We start from the raw sequence: 25,316 nt of genomic DNA, 5'->3' as shown, positions 1-25,316 counted from the left end.
GAATGGTGACATAGACATCCAGTAAATTCGTTCAAGTGATAATTTGGCAGACTTATTCACGAAGGCTCTTCCAACAACGATATTTGAAAAGCTTGTGCGAAATATCGGAGTTCGTCGGCTAAATGATCTCAATTAATATGCATTGTACTCTTTTTTCCCTTAACCATGTTTTTTTCCACTTTGGGTTTTTCCTGGTAGGGTTTTTAATGAGACAATGTATCAAGACGAACTATAGAATGTTGTACTATTTTTCCTTCACTAGGTTTTTATCACACAGGGTTTTTCCTAGTAAGGTTTTAATGAGACACATTCTTAAGGGATGGTCATCTAGGGGGAGTGTTATGAATAGATGACCACATGGGCCAATGGGCCAAACCCATATGTTTTGTCTCCCTAATGTTATAAATAAGAGGATGATGCACCTAGCATCACACACCTCATTCCATACAATTTCACTTGTCTCACTCTCTCATTCTCTCTTCTCCCCTCTCATTTTTACTATTTTCTCAACATAAACACAATTAATTTTTCAATTTTAAGAGTGTAAAACTAATAGATATTTTATTTAATTATTAGTGTTTTAAAAAATGTAAATTTGTTAATTGAAAACAAAACACTACTATAGTTTTCAAAGCTGCACTTATCATTCTCATGTTAAACTGCTGTTGTAATTAATATGACATTATTTTTTATTGTTTATCAAGACTTAATAGTATTCACAATATATGTACTACTCCCTATGTTCCTATATAGGTCCTTTCTTTATGAAGTAGACTCTTTGGTCTCTACTGCTCTTCATAAACTCTAAACATTATCTAGTATGATTTTGAACGTTAGAATATGCCTTTAGCATCTACTCCCCCACCCACTGTACTCTTATTAGTCTTATACTTATACTAGCCCACACGACTGAGCATCACCTTAACGACTTGAAGTGCAAAATCCTTGAGTCTGGGAAAAGCATATAGTATTTTTTTTTTTGAAATTGAAAAGCATTTAGTATTTGAACCGACCTTATTTTTAATATGTGAACTAGTACTATTCAAATTATAATAATTAAACTTTGCTTACATGCATTCCTATAATGATGCCCTTTTTTAAACTATTAGTTGGTCCAATTAGTAAATCCTTATTTTTAGCATATGTCATTTGCTTTGTGCCTAGGTTTCTCTTCCTTTGTTATCAATTGCTTAGCAATAAGTTATCCATCAGAATTGGACTAGCATATTCCTAATTTTCTCAGCAAGAAATTAAATAGAACATCAAATTGAAAGAATAAAAAAAGAGGAAATTGCAAATGTAATGGTCAAGATCACACCCTAAATAATCTCTTCTTATTATATACGTGTCCTAATGTGTACAAGCCATGCCCATTACCCTCACTTGCCTTTCTCCACCTTCACTGTCACATGATTCCACAGCACAGCCACAGAGTGTCCCTTAGCTAAAAAAATCATGATGAACATTTAAATAATCACAATGGACGTGTATTCTATCCCTTTATTTTCCCCAACACAGAATTCAATGCTTACAATAAATATAGAAAGAAGAGAAGACAAAGATTTATAACTCACCTCTTCATCCAAGCAATAAATAAACACAAGCGTATGAAATAGTTTATTCTCAAACAACATCAATTCCTTTCTATATTTGTTTTCTTTCTCTCATATTCACATTCTTGTGCAACTCAAGAAATTGCATCAGCCATTGAAGTCTTGTTCACAAGCTTTTGCAAAGGAAGAGAGTGTGTTGATTTGATTCCTGGGTCAAGTCATTTTTCTGAGGTTCTTTCCCTGAACTCTTTATCTATGTCATTTTGTTTCTGTGAATTGGTGTTTCTTGGGTTTGGTAAATAACGATTAATGGTACAGTAAAGTGAGTGTTTTGTTATCAGAAAACAGAAAAAGTATGCTTCTTTGTTATTCTAATGCCATGATCAATGGTACAGTAATATTGGAATTTACATTTCTTTGATGTTCTGGTTTGATTTCATTCTCTTGCAAGACTCAAGCAGAATGCTGCACATTAAAAATCTTGAAATTGTTTAGCATTATCATTCGTTTATTCTTGATGATTCATTATAGGTATGCAATTCAAAAGACTGGTACATGTTTTCCTTGTAAATGCAAAATGCTATCACATTAATCAATTTTCTAATGCTGATTAACTTTTAATCAACGGTTTATTTGGCCTCTACATTGGTTTTCTTTCAATTTTCAGCCTCACCTATTGCAATTTGTTACAAGTATCTTCAATTGTCAGATAGTTCAATTTGATCTTACTGGTTCAATGTCACATGTTTGATATAATGTCTGACTCAAGGAGAGTCTTTGACTAATTCAATTCCATGCTTTGCTGTAACATGTTCAGAACTGACATTAACATATGCAATGATGTCATTTTACCTTTGATGATTATATTGCTTAAAATGCCTAGTTTGAGTTTCAGTTTGATATTCTGATGTGTTGCAGAAACTAGTTTCATGATACTCAAAGATATCATGGAAGAAAAGCAGCTAAACTTTAATCAGCCACTTTTATCAGTAAGGAGGTTATCTTCAACAGTGGCTTCAGAAACTGACAAAACACAACCAAATCTTCCTGCATACAAATCAGAGTTGAAGTCAGGTCCAGAGAGGGATGCTGGAAAAGTTCCCTTTGTGTGGGAGAAAACTCCAGGAAGACCAAAAGATGAAACCAAATTACACACTCAAGCTGTGAAGAACCCTCCTATTATTACTCCAAACCTTCCACCTGGGAGGATTTCAAAAGTACTTAAGAAACAAGATTCAGATACTGAGATGAGAACAGGAAGCACCCTTTCCAGGTCTCAAGATGTGGCAGCTTTGATTAGAGAAGTGACAAAACATGTGAGCAGCTTAGAAGAGAAAATTCGGGCGGAGAAGGAGAGTTCTGATTCAGATGATGATGGAGATGAGACTTTTCTCGATGCTCTTGATACACTTTCCAGGACTGAATCATTCTTCATGAGCTCTCGTATGAGCGGATGGGACGGTGATGATGATGAAGTGGTCCAAGTCCAACCTTCTGGAAGTTTCTCGAGTGATCGAGCACGCGATTTCATAATCGACAGGTTCTTGCCTGCTGCAAAGGCAATGACATCTGAAACACCTCAATATTCTTCCAGAAAGACACTTGTTGGACAAGAACAGCACAAAAAGAAAGCTGTGAATACAGAAAAAAGGCCTCCTCCTCTTAATCAGCACAGGCCAAAATCTCTGCGGTATTACACACAAGATATTGATAGGGAAGGAAGTGAAGATGAAAGTGATGATTGCAATGGATCTGAGAACTACAGAACCACAGCATGTGGGCTATTTCCTCGGTTGTGCCTTTTGAATCCAATACCAGGATCAAGAATGGTAGTGGATAAGGTTCAAGGCAATGTAGGTCGTGGAATGCAAACAAAATCAATTGCTTCTGACTTTGAAACTACCAAAGGGGTATTGATTAGTTACTATATAATTTGCTTTCATTTTTTGTTATTATGTATTATCTTTGTTTGAATTGTTTCACCTTTCTTATTCTGCAGCGTGCTAAACCTCCTTATTATGGGAAAAAGTCACTAGATTCCAGGTCTGATTTCACAAAAGAGAAAGAGATTTTGGGTATTCTTGGAAAATCTAAACCTGGCACTGATCCACATCTATTAGCCTGCAGTGAGAGTACTCGACGCGAAACTAGCTATGAGACCCCTAATGTTGAGAAAACTCTATATGTAGATTCTGTACAAAAGGTTAAGTCTGAAACCAATCACAGAGGGAGTGATTTTGAGACTTCGATAAGAGATAGTGGCATTTATCAAAATCCTTTAATAGATTCTTCACTTGAGAATAGCAGACGGTTGGATATTGCAAATGTGAAGGCAGCATTACAACCTAAAAGTTCAGAGTCTCTTGATTCACCTTTCCTTTGTTATGAAAATTCTAGCAATGGTATGCAAATGGGAATGGAAAACCCTTCCAAGGAAATAGACTCAGAAAAGCAAAGGATGACAAAGACTGGCAACCATGGAAGTGACTTAGATCAAGACTTGGTTATGACTTCAGGTTTAAAGAGCCAAGGAATTGCAAAATCTATTGATCAAGAGTACACTTTGGTTAGCTCAAAGGTGAGTGGTGGTGAGAAAATTGACTTAGAAAGCCAATGTGTTGAGAATTTAGACCATACATCTGATGATGCAAACTATTTTGAGATTCCTCTTGTTCTTCCTTCACTAAAAGCTCCATCAGAGTCTTGGCTTAAGCGAACCTTACCTACCATTTCCTCAAGGAACATTCATTCACAATCTAACCTTGCAAGAAGTCAAACTCCCAAGACAGAATCACTGTATACTCAGTGGGAAACAATTGTTAAATCTTCCAATGTACATCTGCAGCTCCATGAGGTAATTCAGTAACTTTACATCTGTGCATCATTTTATGCAACTACTAATGTAGGAATCACTTGCTCTAAAAGTCTTCCCATTTTACCTTTTTCAGGAACTACTTACACCCATTCCAGAAGATTGAATTCTTTGGAGAGAAAGCTTTGATAATTTGGCTGATTGCTGAAATGTACAAGTTTTTGGTTATGTAATTTTTGCATCAGTGCTCTGTACCCATCCTTTTGGTTGGTCCCTTTTTGCTCATGTATCCATTAGATGGTATATAACTCTGAAACTGTAAATCGCAAGTGCCTTTAGTCTCTTGTAAATGTAATAAGTTGTTTCAATAAAAAAGTTGCCTGTAAATTCCATCAATCTTTAATGTGATTTGTTCCTGGAAATTCAGGAATTTAGGCCAGAGTCTATTCCCTTAGTTACCCAAAAAATAATTGTAGCTCCCAAATTAAAGATGCTGCAAAGCAATGATCATTAAAAATTTGTTTGATTTATTGGCTTATTTGTGTAGTTTGGAAAAGTGGTTGAATTTTAAATTTGTCGGTAACAACCGGACCACATCATTCTTTCTGTTGATAGTGAAAGTTTTATACCTTAACTTTTCCCTTATTAGCCCTTTTACACAAGCACCTGTTTTTTTCTATATTGACGGTATCACCGCCCATTCAAGAAACAACTGTATGTAGTATGTACCTCTTGAAAAATGTTTTTCCAAGCTTGTACTTTCATTCTTATGAAATCTAACATTTTTACCACTAGACCAACACGTGGATGGTAGACAAGCGCCTTCTTTTCAAAAGTTAAGATTTTAACAAAAAAAAAATAAGAATAACCATTACTGTAGCATTACCTTATTGATTACCAAAAGAGCTATTAAGCCTTTTATAAATTATGAATTATGACTTAATAATCTATTGATTCTATTCCTGTTTTTCTTGTCAATGATTGATTCTATTCCTTAGAATATGTACTTTTCATTTTAAATGGGTCAGATGCTTTTGATGGACGCTACCTGGGGTAGTATAGCATGTGAATGGATCAAGCTCCTCTTATTTTGTGGTTCTGAGTCTTCTGATAATAATTTTGTGGTTCCTTCCAATCAGTGGAATATTTTCATATGCTCCACTCTCCACCAAACATTGGTATCAAGGTTCCTATTTTATAGAATTGAGAAACTGAAAGAGAAGTTAGCTCCCACTAATTAGAGAGAACATGGCCAGAAAATTCCTTGCTATATTTCACAGAGATGAAGCAGTTAGGGACAATTCTGGGGCTATATTTTTGTTGGGAATGGCCTTTCTATCTCTTTCTGTTATATCAATGATCATATTCTCTTGTGGTGTTGACGATTCCCACAAGCGTCGAAAAAGACACCGCGGCATAAGCGGATTAGGCGGCGATGGAGGTGGGGGAGGGGGTGGTGATGGTGGAGGAGGCGGCGGTGGAGGTGGTGGCTAGATCTGTATTTTGTGAAGGAAATGATGCAGCAGAGAATCATGTAAACAATTGTTGTATGTCATGTATTTTTTCAGTCTTTGACAAATGTTGTAATTTGTTTGGGGAACAATAACGTTTGGGAAACTGTTGTATCATTTCAGAAACGGCTGTATGTAGTTGTATGTCATGTATAAATACAAGTAGAGTTCCTTTATTTCTGAGATGATTAAAGTTCTTCACTTGTTGCTAGTTTTTTTTTTTTTTTGTAATAATAAAATTGGAACAGTAATTGCTATTGGAAATTCAACTTATAGTTAATTACATTGCTTATTGGGATGGGTTGAAGTCTCTCATTGATGGAAATGTTACTTTTTATTATGCCCTGCTGGATTTTGATTTGAAGAAGTGTATCAAAGGGCTATGATTTGATCTGAATTTTAGTGAATGAATAGCACCCGTTTGAAGAAATGTCTTAAAGGGATGTGATTTCTTAATCTTCTCTTCCGCACAGAGGAGGTTCCTATGTTTTCCTTGTCATCAAAGGATTGAGTTGATCAGAGCAGACATACTTGCATTGTCGTGTATTTCTGTTGTTGACTTGTTGGTATACTATTGCATTGCTCTATAACTTTGAAAATCATTTGATTTGATTACAAGTTGAACAAGAGATTTGACCTTTTAGTTTTCCTTTGAAAAAATGTCTCAAAGCATTGTTTTGTTATCTGACTCTATCATGGTAGGACAAAATAAAGCTCCCTTCAGAAAAATCCCTCTCTCTCTTTCTCTCACACATAGGGATGTCAATGAGTATGAGTGGACATGAATAGTATATACCCACCACTCGCTTCACATGTAAAAATTTATATTTATACCCGCTCCATACCCACATGAATATCTATTTATTGGGTTTTAACCGAATTTTAAAATATCCGTGGATATCCGTGGGCACCCGACACCCATGAACATAAATGAATTCACATATATTTCTACAAAAGAAAATTATATTAAATATAAAATTTAACATTGGACTTTAGAGTCAATCAATGTGTAAAGGAAAATACTTATTTTCTACCCTTTTTTTGGGTCTAAGGGCTTCTTTTTATCATTACCACCATTGTATAAGTTTACTTGAAAGAGAACTATAAAACACAAATTCATTAGATATTTAATATACATCTATGTATATACATATAAAAGATATTTTAATATTTTATATATCGGGTGGGTATCTATGGGTATGGATACATCAATATCCGTACCCGCCCCATTAATAAATGGATAGTGGAAATATCCATGAAATAATTTCGTGGATACCCGTGGGCATGGATAATTTTACCCATGGCGGGTTTTTATCCGCGGGTATCCACAGATGTGGGTAATTTTGACATCCCTCACACACACACTGTCCTTGATTCTTCGTGCCACATTTAAGATTTTCCCACAATCTCCCTCATTAAGGGGAGGGGATTACTCATTTGGAAATTTTCTTTTCTCTTTTACTAGATCTAAGTGAAGTTTGGACGCACTCGTGGCTTTACTTTAAGGGGTGTCCAAAATATAAGGCGTCACCCGTGCAATTCAAAAGTCCATTTTGTTTCTTGAACGACTTTGTGCGTGTAACTTGTATCCTCAGGTAAACGAGATCGATTAGCGGTAGGTATCTCAGACGATTTTGGGTTTAGAGAAATTTCTTCATAGGTGACTGATTGAGATATGAGATGAAAAGATTTAAGCACAAATATATATGATGTTGTTCTAGATTATTCTCGGAGAACATGGAAGGGGGTTCATAACCCCATTCAAGGAAGGATGAGTTCCATGGCCCATAAGGTAGGTGGAGAAGAGCTACTCGGTGACTCACAACGAAGATCTGACACTCGTAATCTCGTACTATGGAAAAGTGAAACAAAAAGACAAGTAGACATTGAAACACAAGGTCTCATGGTCGATGCTACAAGTAGATTAAAAGGGTAAAGGCATAGAGGAGAGGAGGTGGAGTGATCGGAGGGGAGGCACAAGGGGATAAACGAGATACGACACTGCTGCTGCTGAGATAAGTGCAACGAATTTAGCTTTGTTCCACTTGTCTATGATTCCAACTCTCTTGGGTGAAGGCAAATTGATTTTTATTTAGAAGGCTCTCCTGACTAATTGCAACCCTTATTTCAAGCATATTAACCATAACCTTAATACACGTTACCCATTGGGTTGATGGAGCTATAATTCGCTAGACCTTTCGGGTTGTCTAGCTTTGGTATGAGGGAAATAAAGGCAGCATTCATACCTTTACTAATTTGCCTAGATGGTATAAGTCTATAACAAATCTTACAATGTCATTTTTAATAACATCTCAAAAATCTTGTTTTTGTCGATAATGTTTGGAATAAATACCCAGAGGGTTGTCAAACATAAGAAAATGAAGAACGAGCATGCACTCTCAAGCTGACACAATCAACATAAAACATATAGTAAAGGTCATAGAGATGCCTATAAAGGCCCTAAATTAACAGAAACTAACTGACTTAGGAGCATAAATGATTTCTCCTTTTTAAACAACACTCCCTAAGTAACAACTCAACTGACTTTGTCGGAGTTGTGAGCAGTGTAACTACCATGGAAGCCTAAACGAGACTTCAGCTGCATCAAAATAGTGGCCAATCCAACTAATTTTAAAACATGGAGATAATAGACAAGCTTTTGTAGGTCTCAAACAAAGGAGCAACTAAGATCTAAGATTGTGAAGGGAGGTGGAGACGATAGAGACGAAAATAGTGGTAGGCGTTGACGGCGGTGCAACTAGGCCAAAGTCACAGGGAGGGCAGCGATGAGGCAGAAGAATGCGACGGGGGAGAAAGGTGTTTGAGGATGAGGCTGGATCTAGAGGATGGAGGTGGCGCGGAGGAAGGTGGCAGGGGTGGGAGTAGGGTCTGGAAGAAAAAAGGAGAAAGAAAACATATAAAAACCCTCACTTATTGGGGGTAATAAAACCACATAATATGGTAGAAACACATATTTTGTGGAAAAAAACACCTAAGAAACTAGGAGAGAAGTCTCCCTAATGGAGGAAAGGAACCTCCCAAGGGGGAGAAGCCCCAATAATTGGTTCCAGCGCAAAAAAACACAACAAACCCTAGCAGAGGTTTTTATAAGGAGGACAAAGAATCCCAAAATTCTTATAAGAAATTCAAATTGAAGTCATCAGGCCCATGAGCCTTATTTTCGTCATAAGTCTTAATATAGCTTCCCACAAAGTAAGATTCTCTGTTTTCAATCCCATGTTAGAGACTAACCATGTTGATGACTTTGTCTGTGATATGATCAAAAGTGTTCCAAAGGTTCAAGAAGAGATCCCCAAGGTGGAAAAGAAAGATGACGAGCTCCCTTCGACTCTCATAAAGCTTGTGAGTGGTAACAAGTATGGGGGGTCAAAGTACGAGAATCTCCATGCACATATGGTGAAGTTTTCCCTAGCATGATCTCTTGGCAAGAAGGAAGGAATGAGTGATGATGATTTGAAAATCAAACTTTTTCCCCACTCCTTGACCAAGGGAGCAAGAGCATGGTTTAATGAGCAACAAGATATAACCTCATGGGAGGATTTGTTTTGAAGGTTTTGTGCAAGGTTCTTGTCTTGCGATTGTGGTAAGTCATTTGGAAGTAAGGAGTTTCCTTCCTAACATCAAAGGAAGGAGATTCTACCTTGGACTATAACAAAGGGCTGGATGGGAGACAACCCATTGTTTTATTTTTTGTTGAAAATGCTTTAGGATAGTTTTTTTTTTAAAAGAAAGAAAAAAAGAAAAAAAAAAACACACATTTTGCACTGGGCAGGGCGCTCAAGCGCCCTGGGCTGGCGCTCAAGCGCCAGCCTGCCCGTAGCTTCTGGCTGGTTTGGGCACCCAGGGCGCTCAAGCGCCCCTTCTCAACGCTTGAGCACCCCAACACGCACACACACACAGTTTTTTGTTTTAAACACTTTCTAATTCTTCATTTTCCCACTTTCTAACTTCCCTTTCTCTCTAAAACCGCCCCCTCTCTACATATACCCATTTTCTACTCTCCCCATCTCACTTACACACACTCTTGCCCACTCTCCTCTTCCCAAGTTTGCATTGCATCAAGAGCATCTCACTTGCGCCCACTCACTCCAAGTTCAAGGTAAGTTCCAATTTTCCACTTCCTTCCATAGAAGTTTCATGGGTTTGCAAGTTTATAACTCTTGGGGGTTATGGGTGAGTGATTTTGAGTTTGTGTAAGTTGGGTTTGGTTTGTTTTTGCTTTTCATGGGTATTTTGTGCCAAAGTTAGTAATGGGTGTGAGATTTGTGAGAGTTGGGTAGTTAGATAGAAGTAGTGTAGAGTAGCTTTGTTTTGTGCCTTCTAGGTGTTTGATAGAATGCTCCAATGAGTTTTTTTAGTCGATTTTGGGCAAGTGCTTTGTGGTTTATTTCTTCTCCTTGCCAATTTCACTAGAAAACTTGATTGGGTGCTCTTAGGGGTTCAAGTTTTAATTTTTGTACATACTTTTTATTTATTTTTGGCTAACATGACTAATGGTTTTGTGCGGCTTGTGGTTGTGCTAACTTTTTTTGCGGATTCCTGCTAAGAGAGCAAGATATCCCACAAGGGCCGCGGGGTCCTCTTCCACTTCCCAGAACATTGACCGCTCTCGCTTCTTATCGGCGAAAAAGGAGGAATTCTATCAATCCGTCCTAGCACACAAGGGGTGTGTGAAGGAGCGAGGAGTATTTTATAGGAATGGAAGGAGAGACCCCCTCGGCATGCAAGAGGCCATGGAGACAAAGAGGTGGGGGAATTGGGTGAATCCAATCCCTATTGCTTGTGAAGTCATGGTTAGGGAATTCTATGCGAATACCTACTGTGATGATCAAGACGACAAACCGGATCCCCCTACCTACTTGTCTTGGTTTAGAGGTGATGTCATTGACTTTGGAGCGGAAAGGATTTGTAGCTTCCTTGGCCTTCTCACGGAGCATGAGGAGAATGCCATTTTCCCATGGAAGAGTAGGAGTACCTTCCACTACTTGCTTTCAGATCGTTCTTCTGAGTTCTTGAGGGATTTGGAAGTAGTGGTGGTTAGGCCTGGACAACATTGGGAGAAGGATGATAGAGGTTACCCCACCTACTTGCTGAGACAAAACATGACACCGCTGGCTCGTGTGTGGGCTGAGTTTTTGCAGGATTCCTTGTTCCCTAGCTCCCACAAATCTGAAGTGAGAGCGGTGGTCCTAATTGCAATTTATTGCATTATTAGGGGCCATCCCATGGATGTGGCGAGGATCATTTATGAGAAGATTTACTCACACTACAATGTGGGTAAGGAGAAGCCACGTCCTATCTTTCCTCACTTGATTACTGCTTTGATCCATGATGCTAGGGAGAAGGCTAGGAGACCTGCATTTCCTGTGCAACAGAGGTTGTTGGTTTCCCCCATGCTGAGCAAGGGTCGGGTGAACCAACTCTTTCAAGATTGGATGTCTAGGATGTCTCAAGAGGAAGAAGAAGAGGAGGATCCGACAGAGCCAGCGGAAGAGGAAGAAGAAGAAGAGGAGATTAATGAAGTGGTGAATGAGGTTGTTACTCCACCTCATGCTGATCCTTCACCGGCTTGGATGGAGGCCGTTTTCGGGCAGATGTTTTTGAGGCAAGATCGCCTTCACCGGGATCTTGATCTTCACTGGAGGGGAGGAAGCACCTCAGATCTTGGATACCAAGGCCCAATGGATTTCAACACATTGGAGCAGGGGATGATCGACTTGAGCTTCATGCATGATTCTGGCGTTCATCCGGATCATGGTGATGGACGGGGCGATCATGGTCCCATGGAGTGATTGTGATGAGGTACCTCTATCCTTAGTTTAGGTCATGCATCTTGAGCATATTTTCCATTTATAGATTTTGTTTTCTTGTTATCATGCATTGTTTAGTTAGCTTTTTATTTTTGTTCTTGGGTCTTGTACTTCCCTATACTCACATATCTTTTGTGCCCACAAGTTTTGCTCTTTTTTTGTGCTGGTTTTGAAAAATTGTTTATTTTTGGATACTCAAGTTGTTTTGGGGATGAGTGATTGTATGTTTGGGGAAGAGAGGAGGAGACTTCGGTATTCCGAGTGTTTCTTTAGAAAGGAGTTGGTATGAGTCCATTAAGGGTCTATCTTTGACCCTTCACCATAAAATTTCTCTGGAGGATCTTGACTCACTCGCGATTCTTGGTTTTGTGTTGATTTCACTCATAGCATGCTTAGTGATTCTTGCTTTATTCTTGAGACTTATAGGATTTCTTGAGATTCTAAATTTGTTGGTTGAACATTATCCTTAGTTGCCCCATTTGAGCTTTATTGGAGAATTTGTTGTAGCCAAATGATTGGGGTGGTTGTTTGGTTGGATTATTGGGGAGTGTTGGTCCTTGATTTGTTGTTATAGAGCTGAATAAGTTGCAAAAAAAAAATTAGTCTCTTACCCCAAGAGAAAAAAATTGTTTAAAAAAAGAAAAAGAAAGAACTCCTCCTAATCAAAGTTGGAGTGAAAAAAAAAAGAACTTGAAAAGGGGTCAAGAGACTTGTGCTGAAAAGTTTAATTGTTGAAAGCTCCTGGGGTACTAAGTCGGGACCACGCTCATTGTGCTTTGAAGCCTAGATTTTCCTTAGGGACCACCCACCATCAAGGTTAACCAAGCCAACGTTTCAACCTTTTGAAAGTCTCTTTGAATTTTTGCATGTTTGATCTTTGTTGCTATTTTGTGAATGACACCCAAAACCTATGAACTCGTTTGTGTGCTCAGTGCACTAGATTTATATCTCATCCTAGGATTTTTAGTTCTATATGCTTTCCATGAATGGGCTCAATATTCTTCTCTTTTCGAAAAGTTGCATGAAGTAGGTTGTTGGATCTTTCCTCTTGGAACCAGTTGTAATTACTCTTTCCCCTAGTTTTGTGTTGGTTATCCTTGGTTAGGCACTTGTTTAGGGAGCATTTCTTGCGCTTGAAGGCAAGCGAGTGTTTTCTACGCTCGAGGGCGAGCTGTCGTTGAGTATAGTGGTGTGATGACCCTATGTTAGTAGTGTTTTTAGGGTCATTTCTTTGAGTGTTTTGAGTCTTTTTCTTTGTCTCATGTAGTGTTTCATGCATTTTTGTGTTTATTTGGGTTTGAGTTTAGTTTTAGTAATTTTATGGTTTTATGAGGGTTCTTTTTGCATTTTTATAGAGTTTAGGACTTGCATGAGTTTTGCCATGATTTTGTGAGGACTAAGGTGGTTAAAAGCCCTTTGAATTTCTTGATTTTACTCCTTGTCTTGGTCCTTTAGTGCTGCAGCAGGTTACTCTTGAAGAAAGAAGGCCAGAAGGGTGAAGAATTGATGAGAACATTCAAAGAGGGGGTTACAAAAAGCTGAAAAGTCCCCAAATCCGAATGTCTGGCACTCAAGCGCCCTAACCTGGCGCCTGAGCGCCAGCTTGCCAGAAGGGAAAGTGAAGCTTCTGCTTCATGGGCGCTCAAGCACCCCAGGTCAGCGCTTGAGCGCCCTGGCTCGTCCAGAATGCCTATAAATAAGGCTTTAGGCCATTTTGTTCAGAACTTTTGATTTTTCCTTAGATTTTTACCAAGTATTGAAGCTTAGGAAGTGCTTTTGGGGCTTGTGTGAGACTTCCACCTTGTATTTTCCAGGTTTTCTTTACATTTCTTGTATGGATTCACTAGCCATGAGTGGCTAGACTCTTCTTTTGCTTTGGGTTCAATGTGATTTAATGAATTTCTAGTCTTAATTCCTATCCTTATGCTCTTGTTCTTGAATCTACCTTATTTTTCAATTCTTTTATGCATGATAAGCTTGGGTGCACCTTTGCTTAAGGCTAAATTGCAATCATATCGGAAGATTGTTGTAATTTGGGGACTTGGGTTGGAATTGACCTCTTTTTGCTTGCTTCTAGGAATAGAGTGAGGGATTGGTTTTGTTGGCCTGAAAATTGCATGCTTATAAACCTCATATAAATGACTAAGTACACAAGGAATTGAGCTTAGCTTTTAGTATGGGAGAATTGTTCATGTGAGGAATCAATGAGTGAATATCTAGGCTATAACAATAAGGGAATGATTCAAGGTTTCAATTGCATAGGGTAGGTTGTCTAGGAAGGATTGGATGAACATTAACCCAGAGCATTTTCATCAATTGATATTTTCATTTTCTTTACTATTGCTTATTTTGCAAACTCTTGTCACAAACAAACAAATCCAAGAACTGAATTTTATTTGCTTTTTAACTCACAAGCTTAGAGCTTAAACCACAATTCTCACTCACGGTCCCTGTTGATTCGATATTAAAACCCGGAGATATCTGTGCACGTGCAGATTGAACCAACAGGAAGATCTGAAGACATTGATAAAATAACTTTTCTAGCTCACAAGCGTCATGCTCAGAAGCTTTTACCTCACATCTAGAGAGAAGTCAATGACACACTTCACTGAATAAACATTATTCACCATCTGCTTCAACATGAAGGGTAGATTTTCTTAAGAGTCAAATCCTCTTTATATCTCTCATGTAATAGAACATAAAGTGTATTCATAAGCTTTATAGTTCCTAAGCTTAACAGTCTCTACAATCCCTCTTAGAATAAGAGAATTATGTAGAAGAGAACAATCTTGAAAAAGATTGTTTTAGGAGAAGTCCTGAATAATACTTATAGTAAGGAAGAGTCCTGATAATACTTAGTAAGGAGTCCGAATAATATTTGTAAGGAGAAGTCCTACGGATACCTGTATTGCCTGGAGAGGCAGCATCCGAAGAATACTTATTTTGTCTGAAGAGGCAGGAATCAAAGAATGCTTGTACGGAGAAGTCCTTGTTACTTGGATAATGAAGTCTCGGTATAGCCAAGGACTGGATGTAGCCCTATTGTTCAGGGTGAACCAGGATAAAATCTCGAATGTCTGCCGATATTTGCCATGACTAAGTTTCCGCTGCACCAAATGATACCAACGAAGATGATAAGTCTTTCAATCATTTGGAAAACCAAGTTTTTGGTTGACACAGTTCAAACCCCCATTTCTTGTGCTACTTTGATCAACTTCAGTTTTGTCCTCACTCACGTGCTTCCCGAGAAAACTTCCCAGAAGGTCACCTATTGCTGCAAGGCAAACACACTTAACCTTGAAGTTTTTTTTAGTTGGATTCTCAAAAAAGAAGATGCATCTTGTTGTCATGAGTAGTACCAATCAAATATTTTATTCCCTCCTCAGTTGTATAGCCCCATACCTATTCAGCCTTGAAATATCTCATGTTCGAGTGCGAATCGGTTCATTCAAGTGTCCCTCCGCCTAGAAGCCTTACAGGAGCCGCTCCTTGTCCATGCCTCGTTGCACCGACGATCACCCCACCCTCGTCGGTTCCGGGTGTCACAATAAATAAAAGAATTACACAAGACAAAATTAGTGAAATCACTGTCCCAAAACCCGAACCCAACAAAACCCCAAATGTTTCCAGCAAGGATAAGCCTCTAAGTTTACTTAGCTACTCACGACTATGTCACCCCCACATCGTAACCAGGGAACCACGAGTCAAGCCACATAAATGAACTGAGATGAGCCCAGTTACACAATGACAGTGTTCACAGGCCCTCTGCTACAACAGTTTCGGCAAACCAAAATATCAGTTCGGAGCAACACACAAATACCAGCAATAAAACCCCATAGCATAGAAAATAAAGGTTCCCAGCGCAGGCCCATCATCCAGCTCTGGAGTGTCGAGTTACAAAGTACTAATACACTCACCCGAGTTCCTTTTCCATTCAAACAAAGAGTAGAGAAAGCCGAGAAATTTCACCTTAATCCAATGCCATGAACAGACATGAATCAGGTCAAGAATGTTTCCCCTGTCCAGCGCCTCACTGTTAAAGATAATATCATTATTTACAAGTCACAGGGACCAGATCACCGACAGCCAAATTGCAAGCAACCCACCACAGAGATTGAAAGTGATTATAGATAACTTATTCAACCCTTTAGGGAGACCTATAATCTTATTCTTCTTGAAGCCTTTTGACCTTGCACGCCTTTTGATGAAAACCTATGTTTCTAGTCACCTTAATCTCAATTTTTGTAACCACCTGATCTCCTCCACTCTGAACTCTTTCCATAAACTTTCTAGCAATTTCTTTCTTCTTTCCCATCAAGAACTCCAATAGCCCCTCAACAATTACTTTTTTCACAATTCCATTTAGATTCTCCTCTAAGACTTTGATTTTCTCAACTCCCCCAACAATATGAGAAAATATGAGAAAGTTTTCAACATGAGAATCCTCATCAGTGTTGAACTAGCTAGAAGATTAGTTCCTTGCCTTTTGGGTGGAAGTAAACTATTGAGTATTGACTACACAAAAAATGGACCTTTCAGGCTTTGAACTTAATTACTATTAAGTCAATGGTCCACTGTTCAAATTAAATGACATTGACTATCTCATCTAATTCATATGTGATGACCACCATACATAAATAGTCAAACAGCTAAAATTACTTTTGTTTGAAAAACCAAGAAAAGGTGCATGCATACATATATGTGGTCCATTAAGGCAAGTACTTGAAAGATCTCACTCCTATGCTCTATATGACATGGTCAGATCCTTAGTACTCAGCCCAAACGACTCATTGGCACACAATTTTGTAAACACATACTCTCAATTTGAGTATTGTCTTTATGCTTTTCACTACATTGTTCTTGTTGCCTTGAATTTGAGGATGACGAAGAGAACAATGATAGTGAAAGTATTGTATTGATTTCCTGCTCATTTTCTGGGAGAGGATTCACTTGGTCTCTAACATTTCCTGTTTCTTGACTTAGCTTTAGCTCTAGAAAACTTGGTGATCCTTTCTTCTCATTCAACCTCTCTAACTGGGACTTAACATGACTTTGCTTCGATACTTGAACTTGTTTTGTGAAACCTGGCATTCGATCTTTTAAATCATGAACCTACAATTCCAAAAATATAAAATAAAATCATTAGATTAATTATATTTTTTTTTATGATAATTAATATAGCTTCACATTGTAGCTCCAAAATTTAACTACTGTTTCATTTAAACTTGTGAACTATATTTTTATTGGCCCACGTACGATAGACAAATCCCCTAACAAAATGAAAAAATTATGTGGTTTTATCACAAGGAACTAAAATCACATGATATTTTGTATTTTCTAGGACTAAAATCAAATATGTCTAAGTTTAACTCAAAACTACAGTACACCTATAATTGTACCAATATTTATTTTTCATTTTGTCAAGTTAGATGTTAAGAGAGTGTGCTTTACCGCTATGTTCACTTGAAAGTTAGAGTTTGTTTGATTTTCTAAAAAAAAAAAGAAAATGTGGAGAAACAACTCCTCCCAATAACATGGGTACAATAATTTGATCAACTAAAAGGCTAACAAACATGAATTTGATCAACCAAAAGTCAACAACAAAAAGTATCCCAAAAACCGCTAAGAAACCAACAAACATCCTACCAAAACTAGCCCAAAAACCCCAAATAAACACCCAACCAACCGATGCTCTGAGATACAAACCCTAAAAGAAAACAAACAAAAAAACAAAAACTAAGGACCCGGCCCAATCATGGCCTTGGACAAGAAGGAGAAGCGACGACACTATTGATCAAAATGGGATCCAGACCCAACTTTAAAGGACGAAACACGGTTAAGAGCAGCAAAAACAAAAGAGGCAATGAGTAGTGATGGCAGATAAGAAACATGAGCCTCGCCAAATAACCCACTAGTGTTTGATTTTCTTTTTAAGTATTTTCTGGAAAAAATATTTAAAAATTGATTTAAAAATAAGAAAAGAGTTTTCTAAAGTTGACAAACATGTGACTTGAAAAGAAAAAATAGAAATAGAAAAATCATGTTTGACTAGTGTTTTGTAAAACAGATTTCAATATTTTAAAACATAATAAGAAAAGAAATTGTTTGGTAGAAATTGTTTTAAAAAACGGTTCTTAAAATTAATTCTTAGTTTAATTTTTAAAAATTGAAAAACCAATAGGTCTGTTTGATTACTGTTTTTAAAACAGTTTTTTATTTTGTAAAATAAAAAAACATGTTTGGTTAAGGTTTTTACATTAATTAATTTTCAAAATTGATTCTTATTTTCAGTTTTTACACACAAAAAACCAGAATAACTAAAAAAATTATTCTTAACTTTTATATTTTTAATATGTTATTTGATTTTCTCATTAATAAACAAATTATAATATTACAAAAAATGTGATTTTCTCAACCGGAACAACTCAATTTTTTTTTTACTTTTTATTTCTAAAATTATTTTTAAATTAGTATTACCAAAAAATTTATTAAATTTTTGTTTTAATTTGTAAAGCAGTTTTCAAAATTAATTTATAGAATAGTTCTGAAAAACAAAAAAAGAACATAATCAAAGAGACTCTCTTAGAGATGTTCTACAAGAGTATTTCTGTTTTTAGTTTTTAAATCACACTATTTCAGCTTTGAAAAGCATATTACATGTTTTTAAAACATGGTTTTTTTTTTGTATGGAGTTTTTAAAACATGTTAAATGTCTTTCACCAACTTATAAAAAAAATGTTTTTCACCAATTTTTTTTTTCTATATCATAAAACTGAAATTGGGATTGGGAGGGCGAGGCAAACCTCTAATTTTTGCCTGATATCTCTCCAATAATGCTAAATGTTATGGATGGAAGGCAGACGAGAAAATCAAGAATCTGTATGATGCATTGTTTTAAGAGTGTGTTGTGGTTTTAACTTTCCTATTTCAAGGGTTAAATTAGTGCCCAGTTGCATTGGAAACCAAATGAGCCACTTAAAAATTTGTCCAAGAAAAAAACCTTTTAATTTACCCTAATTTTCATAATTAAGCAAAACAAACAGTATCTATAATTATCTATTGTAAGTAACAAAGTTGGGAGTTATAGTGTAGCAATTTTATTACCTCAGCATCAAACTGGGCATGAACATTGAAGATACTGCAGGAACTACGTTGATATTGATTATTGATAGAACTAGAGAAGTTGCTCCATGGAGAAGGTTGTGCACTATACTTGTCATCTTGAGATATGCTAATAATAGATTCGTGTCTATCACTTCTTTGTGATGTAGCTATTCCCTGAAGAAGCCATTTCTTATCTTGTACTTGGCTAGAACTAAGAGACACATTTTTTGTTATTGCATCCCTTACATCAAATATATGTGAACTTGGCTCTTTTTCCCACACTGATGAACTTGATGTCATGATCATGTGACTATTGAAAAGCCCAGTGGTGTTGAATCTACAGACAGTGAACAACATAAAAGGAATATCAATTTTTTCTCCAAATCTATTTTAGTGCATGTATGGGAATATATAGTAGAAAATCACAAGGATTGGAGTTAAAATCGTTGTGAGACAGAAGCAAATTTTCTTAGTTTTTGTGGCTGTCAACTGTGATTTTAATTTCATTGTGGATTTTCACTACATATCAAAACATGCACTTAATTTCTTCGATCACTTGGTGGTTGTACCTTGAAGAGCCATGAGATTTGATTTCTTCATAGGGTTGTTTCACTAATAGAGATGATGGCTGCAGCAGAAAGTTCTTATTGTTGTCAACCCCAAAGTATCCTTGTTGGGCATTAATTAGTCTTCCGTACATATCAAACATTTGATTCCTTCCTTGCATGACCCTATTTTGGGATAAAACTGAAATAAAACACAGTATCATTAATGTTATTCATGCATGTGATATAAACGTTCTTGGGAACGTGAAATAGGCCATGCCTCGTGCAATGAGGTCAAAACATGGTTTTGCTAAATAGGTTCTGAATGTTTACCTTGGCCAGACTCATCAAGCTTCTTACTTCGATACATCTGAAACTCCACAAAAATTTAATTAACAATTTATCTATACATATATAAATACAAGGTGCAATTAAAAAATTATGTAAAAAAATTAAGGAATTAGTTCTAATTTTACAATATATATACCGGTGCGAACAAACATCAAAATACATTTTAAGACAGAAAGTGAACATAACTCTTCTTAAGAAGATTGTGATGAAAATTTGCTCATGTTGAGTTCAACTAGTATTAAAATTAAACACTCAAAATAAGTGTTGTATCACTTGTATGTGAATTTCTATACATGGATATTAATTACCTGCAAATGACTCTTGACATGTGCAATGCTAAGTCCTCTCACATTCATCAATTGGAGAACCAACTTGGGTGTGGCTCTTTCTTGGCCACCAAGCCTCTCAACAGCACGGACAAAAGATAAATGGAGATCAGGAGTCCAACGCAGCCTTGGCATTTTGGACCGTACATATTGCCTCACCGTAGTTCCACGCTCTTCACTGGAGTTATTGCTAGTACTCAAGTTACCTTCTTGAGATGATATCTCATTCTCATTGTTGCTGGTCTCATCACTCATGTTATCATCTCCATCATCCAAAGCTTCTTCATTCAAGTCCAAGAATGAACGTTTTCTTTGACCTGGAGAAGGGGGTTTGGCTCGAACAACGACGCTCCCTTCACTCTTGTCTTCATCAGATATGCAAATTGTCTCAGCCATTTCTGTTGGATAATTCTTCTAATAATAGTGTTCCTGGTAGAGATCATAGGGAGAAGGTTAGGAAGATACGGAAAATGCATAATAATTTGTTATTTATTTAAAATCGTGTTAGTATGTTAAATATGTGAGCAAAATTAATGCATTTCAATTAGTTCTATTGGTTTTGAAACACACGATGTTTTAGGATTCTGTCTTTCTTACAATTGTACCGTAAATTTATTAAACTTGTGCTTGTTCCTAGGTCTTGGAATTCTACACCGACCAAAAATGCCTATAATTTGAAATTTGTAATGGCTTAAACAGTGATGGTTTAACAAGATGAGATCCAAAAGCAGGAAAAATCATGATTTAAAAACCAATTAAATGGAAAGGATCAAAAAACATATTTGAATTGTTCATAAGGTGAGAGAAAGAGAGAGGTGATGAGGAGTTTTGTGCAAACCATTGGTGATGATGATGAAGCTTACTACCAGCCTTTAACTCCTTTCCAAGACAACTAGCTCCTACTAACCACAGAGATGATTCAACTTGTAATTTCCAAGATCCAATAAAGCCAATTTCCTTGAAGACCCCCCGTGAATAAGCTTTGAGATCAGTGGACTAAGATTTAAGCAGAAGAGGGTGATTCAAGCATGTTGAGTACTAGAACTGTTGCAAGAAAAGCACTGTTTGAATCCTTCCATACATGTTCATGGATCTAATATCTGTTGAAGATGGAAGAAACCCTAAGAACAAAGAGAGAGGGAATATTGGGGTGGCGTGGTAAGGTTCCTTCCTGTGTAAGAAGTTGAGGGTGCATTGCTAGCAAGTGGGTGGGAGTGGGGACTTCTGGTTGGAATGTAAGGAAAATTATTAAGCTCAAAATACCAGAAGTCATCCAACGTTAAAAATTCTCCCAAATGTTTGTATATTCATATAGAATAAAGTATTTTTTTACATGTAGAGAACGATGGTCGGACAATCCATTTTTTACTCATTTTTAATATTTTCACATTTTTATCTTAAAACATTTGAATTAGCTAGCTACAGCTATCCTTTACCCCATGTGAGTTTTAACTCATCTATATTTTTTTTTAGCTTTATATCTCTTTTTTTTTTCCTTATCATAACTCTTAGCCCTCTCTCTAATATATTTGGTGAGCCGAATAGTCTATTAGTGAAAGTACCGTCTAATTCTCTCACCACGATTGTTTGCACCACACGGTAAACAACTTATCATAAAATATGTTTTCATTCTCATAAATTTGAAGATCAAAACATAGACCTAATCATCGTTAGTCGATGATGTATTCTATCTGTCTTTGATCGTGTCTTTAATCGTAGATGTATTTTAAGTATCAACCAAACTATTTCCAAAATCAAAAACACACATATGACCCTTATCTTGGACTATTAAGAATCATGTGATTTGTTTGGCCTTTGTAGCTTTCTAAATTTTCTTTGACAAGTTGTCACCTTCCCTCTCCCTCTCCCTCCCTCCACCCTCCTCTGGACTTTCTCTCTCCAACTTCCTTCTTGCCAAGCTAGCTAGCTACCTCTCCGTGATATTCTTTACTACTCTTAGTTGACCTCTGTTACTGACAGCTCCCACCTGTTTTTATTATAAAAATACTCTCAACTTGTAGCCAATATTGACCAAGACTAGTAACTCTGAGCGCTTTAGTCCACACAAAATACATCACTCTTTAAATTTCCTTCTTTAATCTACTTCTTTGAATATTAATAACCGTCATTCTTTAGTTTGCCTTCCAATCCTTTTGCTTTAATTTCTCCCTGCCCTCATGGTTTGAGTCTTTGAGATATATGCTATGAAACAAATCAATTAATGGTTTTGAACCTGCAGTATATAGATTAGTACTAATGCTCCAATTAAACATTATTTATTTCCACTATTTTGGTCTTTGACTGATGAGAACCGACTCTAAGTGTGTCTGACTTGAAAACAAAGAAGTTTTAGTCTTTTCAAAAGGTTGTCTTTGTAAGCTTACGAAGCTATATATACTAGAATATACTTAAATTATTCTAGCTTCGATTCTTCTCTGGAAAAGGAAAACTCTAAGCAACACAAAATTAGCTCCAAATCCCCAAATGTAAATAATCCAACACTAACCTCGAAAAGTTCATGTCAGTATGTCTTAACTCTTGACTACTAATGAGGACATTGGCAATGATAGGGGTAAAGAAATATAGAAGCCAGAGGATTTGTCCTGTAGATACTTCTTTATCTCCAAATTTAACTTTGAATTAGTGCTTGTATTTGCCCGAGAAATTGTTCACTGGAATCTGAATCTGGATAATTTATGTGATTAGTAGGAACTATTAAGTTTCAACATTGATTTTAGTGTAGAGAAACTCTTGCCCACAAAAAAGTTTTGAGAATAGAGTTAGACCTACTCTTAATTCTAAAATGGAATCAGATTATATTCTAGATCCCTTTATTGGATCATTATGTTGGGGTTGATAGCAATGTAAGTCTCACATTGCTAATGAAGGAGAAAAAAGATTAAGTTATGCATTTTGGAGAAGTCTCGCATTGCTTAGATCAGTAAGGAGTGGGAGGGTTCAAGGCTATATATAGGGATCTCAAACACTTTATTTCAACACACCAAAAACACCAAGCAGTAGCACCGGAAAACACTTTAAGTTTATATTTGTGTTTTCTTTTCTCTTATGCTCTTGTTTTAGAGCATTGTGAGATGTAGTTCAAATATTTACTTTGGAGAGTGTGAGTGTACTATAGGGTCATGGGGTGGTTGAGAGTGAAGCTTATATGTTGTAACAATTTTCACATAGTGTTTATTCTCTGGTTGTCGGTTTTGACAACGGTTGTGGTTTTTTCTCCAGTTTTGGAGTTTCCACGTTATATTCTTGTGTTGTTGATTGCGCTTGTGGTTTATTTTACTTCTTCAATTGTGTTATTTTCTAACAGTGGTATCAGAGCTTCTGGTTCGATGGACTTTGTGTGGTATTGCGAAGGTGCTAAAGAAGTGTGGTCTGCAACTGCGATGATGCTGTGATGGAGGAGTTGATGCAATCATGATTACACAAGGCGTTCTGGGCATGAAATTGTTCAGGTGGCACACGGGCATTAGTTGATATTGATGCAAGGTATGTGGTTATGTCGATGGCTGATGAACTTCCGGAAAAAGCCAACATGGAAGTTGCACCATAAATTTTCAGCAAGGTTTCGGCATGTGAAAATTCTTGGAATGGTTTAGTTCCAAGTGAAGAAAATTTTTGGGATGGTTTAGTTCCAAGTGTAGTACACTCTTTTATGGTGGAGTGTGATAATTTAATTTGTCGGTATATAGACAATGAGAATTATGTTTGTCGGTGAAGACAATGATTGTCAGTGTAGACAATGAAGACCGAAGACCATTACAATTAAGGTGGAGATTGTTGGGGTTGATTGAAATGTAAGTCTCACATTGCTAATCAAGGAGAAAAAAGATCCAGTTATGCATCTTGGAGAAGTCCCACATTGCTTAGATCAGTAAGGAGTGGGAGGGTCCAAGGCTATATATAGGGATCTCAAGCTCCTTGTTTCAACACACCAAAAACACCGAGCAGTAGCACCGGAAAACACTTTAAGTTTATATTTGTGTTTTCTTTTCTCTTATGCTCTTGTTTTAGAGCATTGTACGATGTAGTTCAAATATTTACTTTGGAGAATGTGGGTGTACTGAGGTCATGGGATGGTTGAGAATTTAGTCTATGTGTTGTAACAATTTTCACATAGTGTTTATTCGCTGGGGTCATGGGATGTTGTAACAGCCGTGGTTTTTTTCTCTAGTTTTGGAGTTTCCACGTTATATTCTTGTGTTGTTGATTGTGCTTCTGGTTTATTTTACTTCTTCAGCTGTGTTATTTCCTAACACATAACTCATACAAAGGTCATTTGCAGCCCTACATGTGAGATGATGTGTTAAAGTCTCACATTTATTAGAGGTATGACTAATTAAATAGTCCTCATATGTACCCCAAAAAAAAAATAGTCCTCATATATGCTAAATTATCACTACAAGAATATGCTTGATTATGAACGGATATTTCAACAAAATTCATGAGTACCACATTTGACAGGTTAAGGCTCAATGGAAATTTTCTTGTAGCCAATAAACTCATGTTTCACTTAGCTTCTAAGCCACCCGGTCTGAGGACATTTCAGTCGACCAAAATACATGCGTACCATTCGCCCTAACGTTGGATTGAATGACTCAAGGAGAAACATCTCACCCAGCTAGTGTCCGCTTGGTCACTTCAAGATTGAGGCACGAAAAACAAAGGCAGGGCAGCCATAGGCCATCTGCCTTCTTGAAAGCCCAGTTTAAAGGACCTCCCTCACAGTTGTAGAGGAAACCGCAAAGTGCTCTCAATTTATAAATACATGTACCATCGTTCATTTACATAACATATAATTCATTTTTAGCATTTAGACTTGAGTTCTAACTAAGTCTCTGAGATTATCTCCCAACACTTGCATTGACTTGGACATCAGAGTGTGTTTTGCCGGTACCCCTACGTCGTTGAACCTGGAAGCTACGCCATGACCTTAGTGACAACAACCACCTCTAATCACCTTAATTTTATATAATGGCCAAGAGATATTCCTCCAAGATTCTCAAGTCCGAGCAATTGGCGTTGTTTGTAGGACAAACAAAAAGATTCCATTGAATAATGTGTTCAAGCTTATACTTGCAAGAAGGAACACAACACTTAGACTCGAGGAAAAGGAACCTCAAGCTTTGCATTCTCCCCATTTGAAGAATGTGATTGAGACAGTGTACCTTCCATTCAATGACGAGTTTTGAATGGTGGAGTTTCTATTGGGATCGATTTAACAGGTTTTTGTGGATTCATGTCCAACAAACATCCATCTAGAAGATC

General features: G+C 37.0%; 2 protein-coding genes across 2 annotated transcripts; one reads left to right on the top strand and one right to left on the bottom strand.

Annotated features, from left to right (window-relative positions):
- The first annotated feature begins 1,531 nt into the window (after nt 1-1,531).
- On the top strand, nt 1,532-4,866 carry LOC130742504 (uncharacterized). The gene is made up of 4 exons (XM_057594603.1): nt 1,532-1,784; nt 2,472-3,463; nt 3,553-4,407; nt 4,502-4,866. The coding sequence occupies exons 2-4, from the start codon at nt 2,483-2,485 to the stop codon at nt 4,529-4,531; spliced, it is 1,866 nt and encodes a 621-aa protein (XP_057450586.1). The 5' UTR covers nt 1,532-1,784; nt 2,472-2,482; the 3' UTR covers nt 4,532-4,866.
- Nucleotides 4,867-16,282: 11,416 nt separating this feature from the next.
- LOC130742502 (two-component response regulator ORR24-like) lies at nt 16,283-21,314 on the bottom strand. The gene is made up of 6 exons (XM_057594602.1): nt 20,872-21,314; nt 20,016-20,462; nt 19,690-19,726; nt 19,381-19,558; nt 18,812-19,148; nt 16,283-16,819 (listed from the first exon to the last, which is right to left on the bottom strand). The coding sequence occupies exons 2-6, from the start codon at nt 20,427-20,429 to the stop codon at nt 16,481-16,483; spliced, it is 1,305 nt and encodes a 434-aa protein (XP_057450585.1). The 5' UTR covers nt 20,430-20,462; nt 20,872-21,314; the 3' UTR covers nt 16,283-16,480.
- Nucleotides 21,315-25,316: the final 4,002 nt, after the last annotated feature.

The sequence above is a fragment of the Lotus japonicus genome, chromosome 3, assembly GCF_012489685.1.
Source record: "Lotus japonicus ecotype B-129 chromosome 3, LjGifu_v1.2".
Lineage (NCBI taxonomy): Eukaryota > Viridiplantae > Streptophyta > Magnoliopsida > Fabales > Fabaceae > Lotus > Lotus japonicus.
Note: the sequence above shows the minus strand (reverse complement) of the source record. Positions and strands in the feature narration are given on the sequence as shown.

Bases quoted from the DNA above. Each gene is read 5' to 3' on its own strand.
- LOC130742504 (XM_057594603.1), top strand. From the start codon at position 2,483: ATGATACTCAAAGATATCATGGAAGAAAAGCAGCTAAACTTTAATCAG. The intron at 3,464-3,552 runs GTATTGATTAGT...CTTATTCTGCAG, and splicing joins ACTTTGAAACTACCAAAGGG to CGTGCTAAACCTCCTTATTA. The intron at 4,408-4,501 runs GTAATTCAGTAA...TACCTTTTTCAG, and splicing joins TACATCTGCAGCTCCATGAG to GAACTACTTACACCCATTCC.
- LOC130742502 (XM_057594602.1), bottom strand. From the start codon at position 20,429: ATGGCTGAGACAATTTGCATATCTGATGAAGACAAGAGTGAAGGGAGC. The intron at 19,559-19,689 runs GTAAACATTCAG...GTTTTATTTCAG, and splicing joins GCTTGATGAGTCTGGCCAAG to TTTTATCCCAAAATAGGGTC. The intron at 19,149-19,380 runs GTACAACCACCA...CACTGTCTGTAG, and splicing joins AAATCTCATGGCTCTTCAAG to ATTCAACACCACTGGGCTTT.